General features: G+C 33.8%; 1 protein-coding gene and 1 long non-coding RNA gene across 4 annotated transcripts in view; both read left to right on the top strand.

Annotated features, from left to right (window-relative positions):
* The first annotated feature begins 2063 nt into the window (after positions 1-2063).
* LOC135211934 (adhesion G protein-coupled receptor E2-like) overlaps positions 2064-18111 on the top strand; it is a 199347-nt gene continuing 183299 nt past the window's right edge. For all 3 annotated transcript variants that reach the window (XM_064245176.1, XM_064245178.1, XM_064245175.1), the window contains exon 1: positions 2064-2341. In XM_064245176.1, coding sequence (XP_064101246.1) covers positions 2209-2341 — 133 coding nt within the window. In that variant the 5' untranslated portion in view covers positions 2064-2208. The remainder of the gene's footprint in view (positions 2342-18111) is intronic.
* On the top strand, positions 14118-16217 carry LOC135211936 (uncharacterized). Its single transcript, XR_010313775.1, has 3 exons — positions 14118-14174; positions 15563-15676; positions 16104-16217. It is a non-coding gene; the product is annotated as an uncharacterized LOC135211936 (long non-coding RNA).

Here is an 18111-nt window from a genome sequence, read left to right as displayed (position 1 = left end):
TGCGCACAACATCTTTATCAAGTCGCTTTAACGACCTACTTAGCAAGCGGAGGTATTGAAAACACGTTATACAGTGAATAAGGATGCAGTCGTAAGGGGGGAAGTTTAGCTCACAACACTATAATAACAGATAGTGTCGCATAAAAGGCATTTTCATTTCTTGAGATGACACTGATTTTAAGAAGTGTATGATAATGTTTAGGAGGGGTCCATACTATCACCACAATCCCTTCTATATGAAAAAAGGAGTTAATTTGCGTGTGTGTGGGGCGGTCGCTGGGGGGTTGGAGCTGGGAGTAAGCACGTGGTTACGTAATTTGCTTTTCATGTCATATTTCAAAATATGCATATAACCCTACCTTACATTATGATAAAAACTAAGTAAAAATCAACTTAATGGTTTCGACATATTATGTGTCACTTCCTACTGAACATTTTTCCCTGAAGGCTAGCCAAATCGCGTTTGTGAATTTAAAGTTTAACAGACTACTAACTACATTTCAAAATGATGCTTTTCAATATTCCATAACAGAAGGGACAAAGAGCCAACCTGGTTACAGCCGAATTTTCATCCTTACAAGTTACCATATTTTGAAACACTGTCTTGGCCGTCTTTTGCATCCCAAAACCTCATCAATACAGCTAAAATGAATCAAGTATTTACGTGGCTATTGTGCAAATACAGCAAGGATATTATGGAGGAATATTCGTAGGAATAATAATTCCCCAATTAAATTGTTATGATATACTGAGAAATTAATGTACTAGGATGAAGAACGTTTTTATATTAGGCAACTTTGCCCGATCTGCGTGAAATAAATAATTAAATTTTTTAACATTCATAATGAACAAAAATGAACGGTTAATTTTGCATCAGTGCAGGGATTTTGATGAAGTGAGCAATTGCTGACTTTCCAAAGAGAGTTCTCAAAATTGTCAGAGATGTGTCTATTGATGGAAAAATAACGTTACAAAATAAAGCGTGACCACATAGACTTTCAGAGACCAAATGGAATAATAAAACAAGCAACTAATAAGAGGAGAAAGCACGCATAGTACATGACAGCTTCTTTCGAAAAACACAATTGATAAATGTAAATATGGACCGGATTCGATAAATCTTTAACATTAGACGATGAAATCCAGCAGTAAAAAAAAAAATAAAAAATAAAAATAAAAATAAATAAAATGGGAAAAAACGGAAAAATTCTTCCATGTCTAAGCAATAAAGATGCGAAAAAATACTTTGCTACCACAACAAATTTCTTTCAAAGAAAGCTTAAAGTTTGAAAGTTGTGACCCTAGTAACGAGAGAGAGAGAGAGAGAAGAGAGAGAGAGAGAGAGAGAGAGACTGGAGGTCTCTCACAGAAACGATATCTCCCAATTGCAAACAAAAACCTAAATGATTTCGACACACTTACCTTTGTCAATTCAAAAAGGGTTATTTCTGCCCAAAAAAATGTGTTATTTCTTCGTTTATGCATGAAAATCCTTTATATATTTTATAGTTCTAATTTACATTACGCGCTTATTTGCAAGAGAGAGAGAAAAAAAAGCACAGGCACGCAAGCACACTTTGGCTAATATTTGCTGGGAGGATGGATTTCTAAAAACCCAAAAACCCCTCCCCCCTTATCCCACAGCCCCCTCCCCCACAGACCCCCCCCCCCCCACTAAACAGTCCACCCAGTAATTAGTGGTTACCAAAGTCTGATGGGGTCAAGAAAAAGGTATGCACAGACAGACACACACACACACATAGTGTGCATACAATGTTGGAACGCATAACCACATAAGGGAACAGATTCCTTCTTGCGACGTAATATCAACAATCGCCCTGAACGAAGTGAAGACGGAAAAAAAGTTCAGTTTACCCACGCATCATTGGTCGTGGAAATGCTGAGTAATGTATCGACGAATCCTGCATTGCTGGGAAACTCATTAACTTTGAAATTGTCCTTGAACTGTCGTTGCTGCGGGATGCGAGGTGACTTGCAGATCTCTCTCGTGTAAGAAGAACAGTATATATATATAGTGCATCTCACCAGACACTTATGCTTATTCCTCCAGCGTCAGGCGAAGGGACAGGACGCCTAGAAGCAGCTTTTAAGGGAGGATCGTTGCCAGAAAGATATTGCATCTAATCTAAGACGTCTCAGTACTTCTACTAAGGCAAAGACATCGAGTTTTGCTGTTGCTTTTGAAGAATGACGAACAATATTCGAAGATTAATTTCAATCATATGGTTATGGACTCTCTGTGTTGGTGACATTATGGAAGAAAAACTCATAAGATATGAGTCGACAACTGATATTGAGGGACTCGCTGTAACAACTCGAGGTATGTTGTGGTATTATTACTGTTGTGACTATTCCAAACATTCATTGACATAGTACGCTATTACGCTAACACTAATAGGATGGTATTGGATACATTCTTCTATTTGAACGATTTGAAGAAAACTTGGAAGACACAGTCTGCTAAATTAGCACCATACAATAGCTACATCTGTGGCTTTCGTTTCATTTTTACAGATGTTCCCTGCGTTCAATATCGTATGCGAATCTATTACTAAAAATCCAATAAGAGGGCGGCGTAGTTATAATTAGAGTGAATATCATTTATAACGGCAAGCAACTTAAAAATTGTATATTTGGCTTTGGGTTTGCCGCTCCCCCCCCCCCCCCCTCCCACACACACAGAAAGTTTCGATGGAACTAGAACGGAATAGGATAAAATCTAGAATGTGGGCCAAAGGCTAAGCACTGGGACCTATAAGGTCATTCAGCGCTGAAACTGAAATTCACCACTGAAACGTATGCAAGATGTAACAGGAGGAAAACCTCAAAGCAGTTGCACTATGAAATCAATTGTTTGGAGAGGGTGGAATGTAAGAAAAAAATAATGATGCATACAGGTACAGTAATAGGAATGAAAGGGCTGCAGCTAATGGGCGCTGGAAAGAACCTTAAGCAGTGCTTGCAGTACACCGCATGAGGTGCACTGACAATAACCGTCAGTCAAAATCTAGGTTATTATATTTCACTCATTTTGGGAATTTCCAATTTCCTTTCATTTCGTGTACGGAATTTTCCACTATCGTGAGTATTCCCTTAATTTCATGTAGGGTATTTTACACTATCGTGAGTTTTCCTTTTAATTCCTACAGGGAGTATTCCACTAAAGTGAATATTTACTTTTAATTTCCTATAGGAAAATTTCCACTAAAGTGAATACTTACTTTTAATTTTCTATAAGAAATTTTTCACTATAGTGAGTTTTCCTTCTAATTCCTCCAGGGAATTTTCCACTAACGTAAATATTTACTTTTAATTTCCTATAGAAAATTCTCCACTATCGTGAGTTTTCCTTCTAATTCCTACAGGAAATTTTCCACTACAGCGAATTTTTACTTTTAATGTCCCACAGGAAATTTTCCACTATCGTGAGTTTTCCTTGTAATTCCTATCGGGAATTTTCCAATACCCAGAGTTTCTCAATTTTTCTAGGGGGAATTTTCCCCTCCCGTGAGTTTTAACTAACTACGGAGAATTTTCCACCATCGTGAATTTTCCTTCAATTTCATACAGAGATTTTTCCACTTTAGCGATTCTTTCTCCTTTACTAACAGAACTGAAAAACCTAAAATTGGTTTCTCAACGCAGTTAAACTTCAAACAACAGGCAGCAAATATACATTAGATGAGCAATATCATACCATATATGCTCAAAAAATAGCTTTAGTAAAAACCAAGTAAAACAATGAAACAGACTGACTTACTAATGATACAATACCTTATTAAGTCGATACTTTATAAAAAACACTATCAGCAAAAACCAATCAAGCAAAGTCATCACATCACTTCAACACAAACAAACTAGCTTTAGTAAATACCAAAATCTGAAACAGACTGACTTACTAATGATACGATACCTTATTAAGTCGATACTTTATAAAAAACACTATCAGCAAAAACCAATCAAGCAAAGTCATTACATCACTACAACACAAACAAACTAGCTTTAGTAAATACCAAAATCTGAAACATACAGGCTTGCAAAATATTATACGGCACTTAATCACTTCAAAACACTAACCAAAGACAGTGGAAAAAATACCAAGTTATATCGTTACACTTACCTTCATGATGATCACAATCTTTGAATATCACTAACAGTGTGCTATAAAACCTATGTAAGCAGGGAGCATTGGGTTACATACCTACAAAAACGTCCTAATTAAACTAATGACAAAAAACGCTTACTAATGAAAACGCCATACGGGGTAAGACTAAATGGGACATCGACGTTGCACTTCTGATGAAAGTCACAAGAAAGGAATACAAGATCGGAGTACTCACCGAAACTTGAAAGCTCACAGGTGGAATCACAGGCTGCCCTGTATCTTTACTCGACGTCCTGAAATAACAAAAATCGTAATTAGCGGATTACTTAATGGAATTATCCGAATGTACAAACCACAGATGATACAATACGCATTTCATGCTAGAAAGCACACATACTTTCTTCACAGTACAATCTCATACAAACCGAAAGGTATAACGGCCCGTAAGCAAAGATATAATACGTAATTAGAAATCACAGCAACACAGTAACAATTTAACTACAGTTCGCGCGTTCGTCAGCCCAAGGTAGCGCCAAAAATCATCCCTGGGCAGAAATCATTTGAGATTTCGTGTATATATATATATATATATATATATATATATATATATATATATATATATATATATATATATATATATATATATATATATATATATATATATGTGTGTGTGTGTATATATATATATATATATATATATATATATATATATTATATATATATATATATATATATATATTTATATATATATATATATATATATATATATATAGTATATATATATATATATATATATATATATATATGTATCTCTTTCACGTGTGTAATGTTAGTGAATCACATATCATGTCTTGCTTGGAGACAGGCTGAACTGTAAGGGCAGCTTACTTGAGTGAAGGAATTTGGGTACGTAAGCAGTTTAATCGAGAGACCGCTTGTCTTGTCGTCAAGCATGTACCTTCGTTTGTACGGATGTTACAGGTCTAATAGACCAGGGCACTTGTGAAAGTCACATTCCTTTTGGTGAGAACAAAGAGGTTAGGTGGTACACGCCAAGTGTCAGGAGAGAAAACCCCCATCAAAAAGGTATGACACATATTTTGTAAGACTTAGAAAACCGTTGCCTTTGAAAAGAGAGAGAAGTGAGAAAATACCTTCTTTTACTTAAATACTTTGAAAAGAGTGATGTGTGAAGTGTATCTTATATCAATTGTTGTTCTTTATTACAGATGGGTTTCTGTTCCATGGCTGAATTTAGAAGACTGGGATTCTCTAACCTGACATAATAAATGGACTTATTGACATTCTTTGTTCTGTGGAGTGAATTATCCTTAGTCAGGAGGGTAGAATGTAAAACTTACTAGTTTTTCTTTATGGTCAGATTTTGGGTTTTTGTCACTATGACTTGTTATCATTGTGTTCTATTCTATATTGATCTGCTTTTGGGTAATAAAATAGTATATTTTTATCACACCTTACATGATCTTAATAGTTCTAACGACATGGTTGCAGACGAGCACCATTGGACAACATTGACACAGGTAAGGGTTTCCAATTTGTGTAGTTTTAAATAAAAGGGGGCAGGTAAGATATATATATAATATATATATATATATATATATATATATATATATATATATATATTATATAAATAAATATATATATATATATATATAATTTGTTTAAATGTTGATAACTAATGCTGTATCTACGATGCCGTGGATCTGTAAATACATACAACAGTAACGTGAGTAGTTCGATTAACCATGTTTTACTTATTTCAGAGTGTGACAATGATGATCCAACTAACAAAGCTGTTGTAAGATTGGAAATTGGTAAGTAACGACTAGATTTTTTTTTTTTTATAGAAATCTTTTTTAATAGATGATACATTTCTGCGTTGCCAGTATAATTGATCTATGCTATGTTTGAATACGTGGACACAAAAGAACTCCATTGAATTTTAACTGTTCTTCTTGTATACTAATACAGTTTCATCTATTTCTAAATCTATTTATTCTTAATTTAATAGGAGAGATCTATTTCAGTATTTCCCTTTACCTCATCTTACTTCTTCCTAATGAACACCATTGCCTTTGGTGGAAGCTTGAACTTCAAGTCAATGGCCCTCAAGGGCTTGTTCCATAGAATATGTTCATCTTCTTCTTCTTATAATAATAATAATAATAATAATAATAATAATAATAATAATAATAATAATAATAATAATAATAATAATAATAATAATTTCTACGAGTTAAATATTTAAAATGCAAAATGAATTACTGTCACTTCCAAAAGAATTTTTTTTTTATCATGACTATGCAAACAAAATATTCCACAAGTTCAAATAAGGTACAAGTGAAATACTTGAGATATTTTATATAGTCTTATACCATGATTTAGATGTTTTCAACATTTTCTTTTCAGATTGTGATGAAAACTATATCAACCATACGAAAATGAAAATAAACGCACTTCGAGAGTCTATGAAAAAAAAGGTGAAGAAATACTGGATATTCTTTTATTTTATATCAATGACTTTAAAATGTCCTTGTCATAAAATGTGAAAAAAATCATGAATGCAGAAATGATATTGACGCTACAATGGACAGCCATACTCACACCCATATTATTGTACAAAAACAATTAAATATCCACAAAAACACAGAAACCCACTCATATATAATATACACAAACGCACACAAACATACATACATACACACACACACACACACATATATATATATATATATATATATATATATATATATATATATATATATATTGTAAAGGAATATTGATTTATTGAATGTAAAATTGCAGAAAAGGTTGAAAATTGATATTTGCATAGAAAAAAAGTGTGTACACTAGACACAGATGGCAGTAGCGCTTGGCGTAGGCGTAGTCGCCAAGGATAATGTACCGAAACAATGATATTTGGTCCATGGATGTCTAGCGTGAGTCTGGTATATAAAGGCCCAAAACGAAACGATTTTCGTTTTGTTGGAGCTGAAACAAACAAGTGATTATAATAGTGTATCAAGTTTGTTTTTGGAGGAATATATGGTAATGTATTGTTTATCCATTGGACGTTTTCTTGTGTGATGTAACGTTGTTGCCACTAACTTTTTGATGTTACAGTGAATTATATGTTGTGTTGATGTAAAGCTTTGTGACTTGGGTATTATACTGTAAAATGCAGTGATTAGTGATTAGTAGTCTTGATGAAGTGCTGTATAGCGAGTCTTTGCTTTTGTGTAAAGCGTCCGTAATTTGTTTAATGTTCTGTTTGTGACTTTAATTTCCTTACTAGTTGTTATTAAAGTAACATTTTAAGTTATAGTGAGTTGTCACTGTTTCCTGATATATTCTCCTCGTAAATCCTACCATAGAGAGAGAGTTTTTTTTTTTTTATGTTACATGGGGCCTGTCGAACGAAACCCGAATGTATCCCTACTCAGTTTTTGCTCATTCTTATCGAACGAACTCGAACATATCCATACTCAATGTTTACTCATTCTATCGAACGAAATCCACGAACGTATCCTTATTGTTGCTTTATTCATGTCGAGCGTATTTGACCATAACTTGAACGTATCCCTACTGTTAATTGCTTTTCAGTACTTCCATGTACTTTAGAGAGGGGGGGAGAGTTGTGATAGTGTTAGTGCTATATTTGTCTTGCTGTGTTATTTTGAGCAGGTTATTAAAGATGTTTGATTTGAAAGATTTCATACGTAGTCCTAGTGGTGAAAAGTTAGAAGGTATAACTAAAAGAATAGACTGGATTGTTCTAGCTAGGTACTATAATGTAGAAGTATCAGATCTGCAAGGAAGCAGAAATCTCAAATAAATAAAGTAAAGTAAAGGCGCTAATGACTTTAGGCATTTTGTCTGATAAGGAAGGGTTGTTACTAATGAGTTGGGAAGGGCAAGAAACTGATAGCCAGCAAAGCGCAAGTGAGAATAATACAGAGGGTAGTGCAAGTGAAGAGGAAGGTGCCAAAGCCGTACGTGAAAAAACCAAGTCACGCAAGGTTAACCAAAAAATCCAAACTTTTTTTTTATGAAGGGATGAGTGTTGAGCAAGATTGCAGATTCATTTGCAAATAGTTTAGATTAAAAGAGATGAGAAAGCTGTTGAACTAAAGAAGTTAGAAAATGGAGAGAGCTGAAAAGGTTAGGAAGATAGAAGCTGAGAAAGAGGTTGAGCAAAAGAAGATTGAAGTTGAGCAAAAGAGGATAGAGCTAGAGATGAAGAACTTGAAGTAGAAGAAAAGTCCAGAGAAAATACCAAAATCTTTTAGAATAGACAATGCAGTAAAAAGTGTACCAATTTTGTTGAAAATGAAGTGGATGCATTTTTTTTTACAATTTGAGAAAGTGGCAGAACAGCGTGAATGGCCGAGAACGTCATGGAGCAACCGTTGGTTCAAACCTCCTTTCGAGGAAAGGCTAGGGAAGTATTTGCTGCCTTATCTTTTAGATGATTCTAAGGATTATGAGAGTTAAATCTGAAGTTTTGAAGGCTTATGAAATATTTTGAGTAGACTGTGTGTGACTTCGGTATATAATACTGGCGGTGAACATAGTAATAATTATACGAATTGCAGATAGATAATCCCTGCGATTGCAGTCATTGCTAAGGCACTGCAGATTCCTCGTTGGGCGATTGGGTTGCGTGCTCGCCTACTGGTTCGGTAGTCGCGAGTTCGATTCCCCTCTCTTCCAACCCGGAACCAGAGAAATTTATTTCTGGTGATTAGAAATTCAGTTCTCGATATAATGTGGTTCGGGTCCCACAATAAGCTGTAGGTCCCGTTTCTAGGTAAACCAATTAGTTCCTAGCCACGTAGAAAATATCTAATCCTTCGGGCCAGCACTAGGAGAGCTCTTAATCAGCTCAGTGGTCTGGTTAAACTAAGATATACGTCACTTTTACTAAGTACTGCACCCAGAGAACTTTTTTATTCGAGACAACGAAGCTTAATAGGAGTTCAGGAAAGCTCAATATCCGGCACATATACCCGTTTTTTACACATGCTGTGATTTATGCTTCAGAGACATTTTCTGTAAACATGTTATAACTATGGAATTTTTCCCATTCCGTCGAAATATAACTTTATCATATACATCTGCTATTCTCAAGGATTTGTTGGCAGGAATGTTGTTGATATAAAAAATATTTTGTCAAATCCTGGTTCTGCCACTACGATTCTGCTTTGACAGATATTTTACATGAAGAGATGTCTTCCTTTTCCAAACAAATGCTTGAGGCAATGTGTTTTAGGTATTAGAGAACGCAAAGTTAGTTTTATGAATTACATCTGAAAATAATATGCACGCATATAAATATATTGAAAATTGAAGGAGCTGATATTATCGAATTGTCTTCTTTGTGAATTTTTCAAGTGAAGAGACTTTACGTCGTCCTCCTTCCGCCTCCCCCCCCCCCCCCCCCCCACCCCCCCCCCCCCCCCGCCCCCACAATTTATATCAACGAAGTATATTAACGAGAAGTTATTCTTGGATCTTTATTACCTTTATATTGCCACTAGTAAAGAAATTTTTTTTCCTAACCAAGAGGTAAACTAAATAGTAAAACAAGTAAATTATTTCCCGAACTATTTTTTCATCTTTTACTGTTTTTTCCAGATAATATAAGCGAGTTCCTGTAAAAGAGATAATTCGAAATGCGAATTACTTAATATCAAGGTGTTTCACCATTTGATTGTATTTAAATATTACATCAATAAGTCGTTTATTCAAGTGAAATTGGATAACAACAGGTAAGAGCAAAGCCAATGGTAATCAAATAGTTTTACGGTCGATGTCCTCTGCCGTGACCCTAAGTCGGTAGTATCTGTATGAGGTATCACTAGCAATATATATATATATATATATATTATATATATATATATATATATATATATATATATATATATATATATATAAACATAACCGGTAGGATACGTTTTCTGTAACTGACCGATAGATGGTATCTGCTTGCAGCTTGTGTGAGTCCATTATAACAACAGGAGAGGAAGCCTTTCCATACGCGCAAAAAAAGTTAGCATTACTACCGAAAGTACTGTTCTGATTCTTTCTATAGTTAATGCTGAATGCATTTCTGGAGTAAAAGTACACGCTGCATACAAATGAAAATCATTTACTTTTAAAATAAAAGATATATTCTTCATGTGACGGAGATTTTGCACCCTTCGTGGAAATGGTCCTTCCCAGGTGACGTACGTGAGGTGCTTACTGAGAGAGCCCATCTTTTTTTTTTATATATTGCCATTGATAAAGGGAGCACTCATTGCATATTACAATTATGTGTAGGAGGAAGAGTCATACAGAAGTAACTAACTGCAGGTAAGACTGACCGTTCAGTATGTGCTATGTCAAGACGTTTGGAAGTGTGAGACGGTGTTCATATATAGATTTAATCAAGGTCTTCCACCTCTGTTACTAACAAAACACAAAAGAGACGAGAAACATTTAGAGTGGGTTTGTTTACTTATTTGTTCTTTCGTGATGACGGTCTTTCTTGCACCTGACGTTAAAAAAACTCCCAACCGAGAAATGGAGCTCCCATTCATACGTTAATGCATAGATGCGTAGGAATCAACGAATCCTGCGTTGCTGGGAAACTCTGCAACTTGTCATTGACCTTGAACTGTCGTGGCTCCGGGATTCGGGGTGACTGGCCGGCGCCCGATATCTCGAGGGAGTTAACCGTTAGAGGGAGATTATAAATAGCGCATCTTCACCCCGGCGGGTGTTGCTTAGTCTTCCAGCGTCAGCCGATGGCACAGGACGTCCAGAAGGTCCTTTTAAGGAAGGTGATCCTTGATAGAAAGATCGTACCCTTAAGCTTATATATTTAAGAAGATATTGCATCAAATTAGTCTACGCCTATCATCATCTGAAGATCCAAGACGTCTAAGAACTTCTATAAAGGCAAAACACAGTGTTTTGCTTTTCGTCTGAAGGAATGGCGAACAATATTCGAAGATTAGTTTCAGTCATGTGGCTATGGGGCCTCTGCGTTGGTCAAATTGAGGGACTCAATGTGACAGCTCTAGGTAGGTTACGATAATATTGTCGTTGTGACTATTCTAACTCATAATTTCTTTCCTGTGATTAGTAATTCAGTATCAAAGTTTTGTGTTCAGGTTTACTGGGTGAGAGTTTAGGTTTAGCAAGGGTGTGTTTAGGTTTACTGAGTTGTTTTAAGTGGGGGAAGGGTCTGTTTAAGTTTATTGGGGTTGTTTCAGTTAAGTGGGTGGTAAATGGGACAGACAACACAGAAATATCTGGATAAAAAGGACAGTCAGCACAGTAATGCCTGGATAAACAGGAAAGGGAGCAGAGTGATATCTAGATAAAAGAGACAGTCACCATAGTAACACCTGGATGAATGGGACAGGTTGCAAAGTAATACTTGGATAAATAGGAGAGTTAGTACAGCCATTTTCTGGATAAAAGGGACAGTTACCACAGTAATACCTGGATAAATGGTGGCTAGTTAGTAAAGCAATTTCTGGACAAAAGGGACAGTCACCACAGTAATACCTGGATAAATGGGACAGTTAGTACAGCAATTTCTGGACAAAAGGGACAGTCACCACAGTAATACCTGGATAAATGGGACAGTTAGTACAGCAATTTCTGGATAAAAGAGACAATCACCACAGTAATACCTGGATAAATGGGACAGTTAGCACAGAAATTTCTGAATAAAAGGGATAATCACCACAGTAATACTGATAAATGGACAGTTTTAGTCCAGCAATTTTCTGGACAAAAGGCACCAGTCCCCACATTTAATACATGGATAAAATGGGACAGGGTTATACAGCAATTTCTGGATACGGGACAATCGGCCACAGTAGGATACCTGGATAAATGGGACCGTTAGCACAGAAAAGGGATAGTCACCACAGTAATACCTGGATGAATGGGACAGGTAGCAAAGTAATACTTGGATAAATGGGACAGTTAGCACAGCAATTTCTGGATAAAAGGGCCAGGAAAAAGGACAGTTCTATTAACTTAAACATTGTTTTTACTCATTTCAGAATGTGGTAAACATGATCCAACAAACAAAGCTATTGTGAAACTGGAAATTGGTAAGTAATGAATAAATTTTTTTAAATCTTTAAAAAAATATGTTTATAAGTCTCTATTTACTTACTGCCATTGTAATTGATCCATGCTATGGTAGAGTAATAGATACACAAAAAATTATCTATTCAATTTTAACTGTTTGCCTTTTGTATTAATATAGTTTTATCTATTTATTAATTTGTTTTTTTTTATAAGTGTGAGGTGTTTTATTCCAGTATTTCCCTTTATCTCCTGTTAATTCTTCCTATGAAGGACCATGTTCCTTGAAGCTAGAATTACAAGTTAGTGGACCTTATGGGCTGGTTCCATATAAGTACTGTTCAGCTTTTCATCAATAATAATAATAATAATAATAATAATAATAATAATAATCAATAATAATAATATAATAATTTTTCAGTACTTAGAAAATATAAATAAAGAACTGTTGTGTCAGTTTCTACAGATATTTGTTTGTTACACCTATACAAATAAAATATGATTCAAATGAGGTTATACGAAATATCTAGATAATTTAGTTTAATCATAAACTATTATTGACATATTTTCAAACATTTATTGTCAGATTGTGATGAAAAAATATCAACTATAAGGAATGACATAACCGCACTTCGTGGATCTATCAAAAAAAGGTAAAATAGCACTAAATGTCTTTTTTTTCAACTGCTATGAAATGACATAAAAAGAGTCCTTTGTCATGTAATGTTAAAAAATCATGTATGTATAACTGAGAAATTCATGTATCCATAACTTAGGCTGACACTGCAGTATACCTGCATACTTACTCACACCTACTTAAAAACAAACTGATTCACATACAAATAAACAACACACACACACACACACACACACACACACACACATATATATATATATATATATATATATATATATATATATATATATATATATATATAGTTACTCAACCTTAACAGTTCCCCTTTCATTTTAATACAGTTTTCCCTATTCATTAATTAATTTATATTTTCATTTTAATAAATGAGATCACCCTCTTTCTTATTTCACCTTACCTCCTCTTACTTCTTCCTAATGAACACCATATTCTTTGGAGGCTTTAATTTCAAGTCAATGGCCCTTAAGGGCTTTTTTTATTCCATCTTCAGAATAATGATGATAAAAACAAAAATAACTTTAATTGTAGGAGATAAAAATTATAAATATACATAATGAATTGCTGTCAACTCCTGCAAATGTTTGTTTGATTATATTAATATATATGAATAATATATAATTTGAAATGAGGTAACGCTGAAATATTTAGATATTTCATTTAAGCATATCTCACTATTTAGATATTTTCAACATTTTATTTTCAGATTGTGATGAAAATATGTCAGCAATAAGGAATGACATAAACGCCCTTCGTGAGTCTGTTAAAAAAGGTAATGACACAATAGATGTGTTTTTCAATTTATAATTAATGGCTTATATAAAAAAAAAAGTTCTTGTCAGAAAATGTGAACTAATCACGTATGCATATATATATATATATATATATATATATATATATATATATATATATATATATATATATATATATATATACCTATGATATATATATATATATCTATATATATATATATATATACGTATATTATATATATATATATATACATATACATATACATATAAACATATACACTAAACATATATATATATATATATATATTATATATATATATATACACATACATATACATATTACATATTATATATATTATATATATATATATATATATAGCATTCATTAAATAGGGGATAGTAACATTCAACATATCTGCCAACTCTGTCACCTTCAATCATGTAACACAAAAAATTACATTTCAGAGATCTCGTCTACAAACGTGTTCCAGTGCTGTCTTCTCCAGCATCAAAGAGTTACTCAGTAAAGGTAAATAAAAAAAAAAAAATATATATATATATATATATATATATATATATATATATATATATATAATTGTTTTCCGTGCCACGTGCAGTGAGACGAATAAAAGAGATGAGTTACGCCTGAGTAAATTTCCGTCATAAGCTGGTCTCTATATATTCACGACCGAATATATGGCAGGAATTTTCAATCATACGACTGAAGGCAGCGGGCACTTTAAAATATGTATGTATGTTTGTGTGTGTATATATTATATAATATATATATATATATATATATATATATATATATATATATTATATATATTATATATATATATATATACTAAATACTGTTATTTTTGTGGTCCTTGCTTTTCTATGAGAATGGCGCTGTAATTACTCCTCTTTTTATTTCTAGCAGTGTTCAGCAGGTTTCTGTTATCTCGTCTGTGGTTTTTTTCTTTTTTTCAAACAGAAATATCTAGTATTCCTTCAGATTCTGCATTTCTTGAAGCTTCACACATCATTTGTATTCATTTTCTGCCTTTACTACCCACTCAGTTCGTATCTTCTTGTTCACTAATATCCTGCTCCTTACAGTGAGTTATTTTTAAGAAATTGGCTATCAAATTTAAGTATATCTCTCCTTTTCTTTTTCTCTCAAAACCGTTAAAACAGGAGGACATGACATGATCCTTCTGAAATAGATCCTATTTTCTTATACTACAAGAAGTTCCTCGTTGGACGAGTGGTTTTCGTGCTCGGCTGCCAATCCGGTATTCCGAAGTTCGATTCTCGGCTCGGCTAACGCGGAATGAGAGGAATTTATTTCTGGTGATAGAAATTCATTTCTCAATATACTGGTTCGGGTCCCACAATAAGCTGTAGGTACCGCTAGGTGACGAATTGGTTCCTATCCACGTATAAATATCCAATCCTTCGGGCCAGCCGTAGGAGAGCTGTTAATCAGCTTAGTGGTCTGGTTAAATCAAGATAGATTATTATACCACAAGAGACCCTTCCTCTTACCATTCTGTAGGAACGTATAGGCGAGGTTCCTCTAAGATGAGCAGATAATCTATTCTCTAAGGTAGTTTCATAACAACTATGTACTACCAGTTCGTAATTCTGAAGAAAAGAGACAATTGAAGAAAAGAGACAATTCGTGGCTTGCTTTGTTATGTGGTAATTTGAACCTCATCTTAAGGAAATATCTCTATCACCTTTTTATCTCATTCTCACTAACTGCCATTTTTAAGGTGGTAGCCAATCGCTTCCCTCACAGTAGAACTTACTTTCATTTTCACTTTTTTTTTTTTATTCTCATCAATTTTGGGTAAGATTAAGGGATCAGTTTGCTTCGACAGTTGCAATATGCATAGAATCCTTAACAATCCTCCTGATATCCTACAGATGAATGCGCAGGAGCTAACATCTGCCATGCCAACGCAGATTGCATCGATGGTGTCCTGAGCTACAGATGCAACTGCAGACCAGGTTACCAAGGAAATGGATTTACTTGCAGTGGTGAGTTCAAAATTAAGCCTTTTCTTCCCATTTATATTAATTACATGTTTCCCTTTGACATTAACGTATAGAGGGGTTTGTAATTAAAAACTATTTTTCAAATTTTGACTAGCTATTAACAGAAATTAAAAGACTAATGAAGGGATAAATAATTGAACGAAATTAATGAATTTTACACACACACACACACACACACACACACACACACACACACACACACATATATATATATATATATATATATTATATATATATATATATATATATATAATATATATATAATATACACGTGTATGAGGGATAATAATTCTTATGTTGTGTGTGTATATAAATTATATATATGTATTTATATTAAATAAATATATAAATATACATATGAATTTTTATCACTTATAAAACACCCATGACCTATTTTTTTCTTCAACAGACATAGATGAGTGCTCTACCGGTAGTCACAAGTGTCATAGCCGAGCTAATTGTACCAATACCATTGGAGGCTACACCTGTCGTTGCAGACCACCATATTCAGGCAACGGTTATATACCTGCAACGGTAAGTATCCATTGCTTGCAATGGTAATAATCAGTTGATTGCAATGGTAAGTATCTGTTGATTGCAACATTAAGTAAGATCTGAAAGTTATTTACGGAATACTTGTACACAATTGCCTAATAATTCCTTTAATTAATAATAAAACCATCCAACTTAAAAAGACTACAATTAATGTTCATTAGGTCTCCATGATAAAATGTATAAGAGCATACCTCTAAATGGAATGTTACGGTTTTATATAATCATTGCAAGCAATTGTCGGTCAACGAGAAAGCCGTTATCAGAAGAATAGTGAAGAAAGAGGGTTTCCTACCCAATTGCTAATAATAATAATGTAAACAGAAACCCACAAAAATTATTGCGTATAACTTGTTTACTTGTAAGTATTTACATATTATTTTACTCAACACTCAAGTACTTTCAGGCCCTATCTGTGCACCTTCTCACGAGATGTAAAGGTTGTCAGACATCTGGGCCTTGACCCAGTCTGACAACCAACACATCTCATGAGAAAGGGCCAAAGATAGGGACTGAAAGTACTCGGGTGTTGATGAAATAATATGTAAATAAAAGTAAACAAATTGTACTCGGTAATTTGTGTGGGTTTCTTTTACATCGTCAGAAGAAAAACGGAAAGAAGTTTTGGTTTTTGGGTTTTTTGTTGGTTGATGATAATAATAATAATAATAATAATAATAATAATAATAATAATAATAATAAAAATATATAATAAAAATAATAATAATAATAATAATAATACATTCTTCAGACATTGTATGCGGGCCCCCTGCCAAAATGATCGAAGGACTTGGATGCGTGATTCCTGTGAGGGAAAGCATGGTATGGGCCAGAGCAAGAGATTACTGCTACCAATTAGAATACAGGCTCCTAGAGGGGATAACGAATACTGACCAGCTAAATCAGTTAAAGGAGCACTTCAGTTTCCCACAAACAACACGTAAGTTATAGTTAGAAAGGAGAGTAGGTCAATTTTTCATAGCATACGCCCATACAATAGACATTCACAAAAATATTCTCCTACAAATTATCATTCAATACCCAATTCACCCAATCTTAGGAATGTACACCCAGTGTACAGCGAAATTGGATATTCTAAACAATATTTATGGCTTAGTATTTGTAAACATAAAGTCACGTGTGTACAAATAGCGAAAAATACATACGAGCATTAAAAATTTACTAAATATTTGTATTATATATGCATTTTATATATTATATATTATATATATAGTAATATATATACATATACATATATTCTTTCTTCTATAAAACAAAAGTGAATATTTTGTATGTTTGTACGCTATAGAAATCCGAATCGTTTGACCGATCTATAAAAAATTCCGTATGCGGCCCCTATTTGACCCACGTTAGGTTATAATTCAAATTCAAGCCCGTAACCCCATGAAAGACAGTAAAACAGACATCTGTCCCATATATTTCTTTTATGTGGGTATCGGCTGGTAGGGGTTTATTTGTTCGAAATCAATAAAGTTGGCAACTATGATAAGCACAATTGGATTTCCTCCCCTATGTGATAGAACAATAAGTTGCTAAACTACTCGACCAGCGCGACGTGCAAGATGTACGATGATTTTTTTTGTTTTTATTTGTTCATAAGTGAATTTCCTCATTAATTCGTTCAATACAGAAAATCAGTATTCATACCCTCGTTCATTACCTGCCTGAAGAGCAGACGAGTGTTCTCCGTAATATAGCATCAACTTTCTACATTTTGGCATTTTTCTGGGCTCCTGTTGTTATATAGATCTGTTTCAACAGAAAATATTTCACAGTCATCTTGGTCCATTATGGAATTTAATTGCCTTTCTAAGCTTATTTGCTCACATCCGAATCACTTTCAT

The sequence above is a fragment of the Macrobrachium nipponense genome, chromosome 40, assembly GCF_015104395.2.
Source record: "Macrobrachium nipponense isolate FS-2020 chromosome 40, ASM1510439v2, whole genome shotgun sequence".
NCBI lineage: Eukaryota > Metazoa > Arthropoda > Malacostraca > Decapoda > Palaemonidae > Macrobrachium > Macrobrachium nipponense.
Note: the sequence above shows the minus strand (reverse complement) of the source record. Positions and strands in the feature narration are given on the sequence as shown.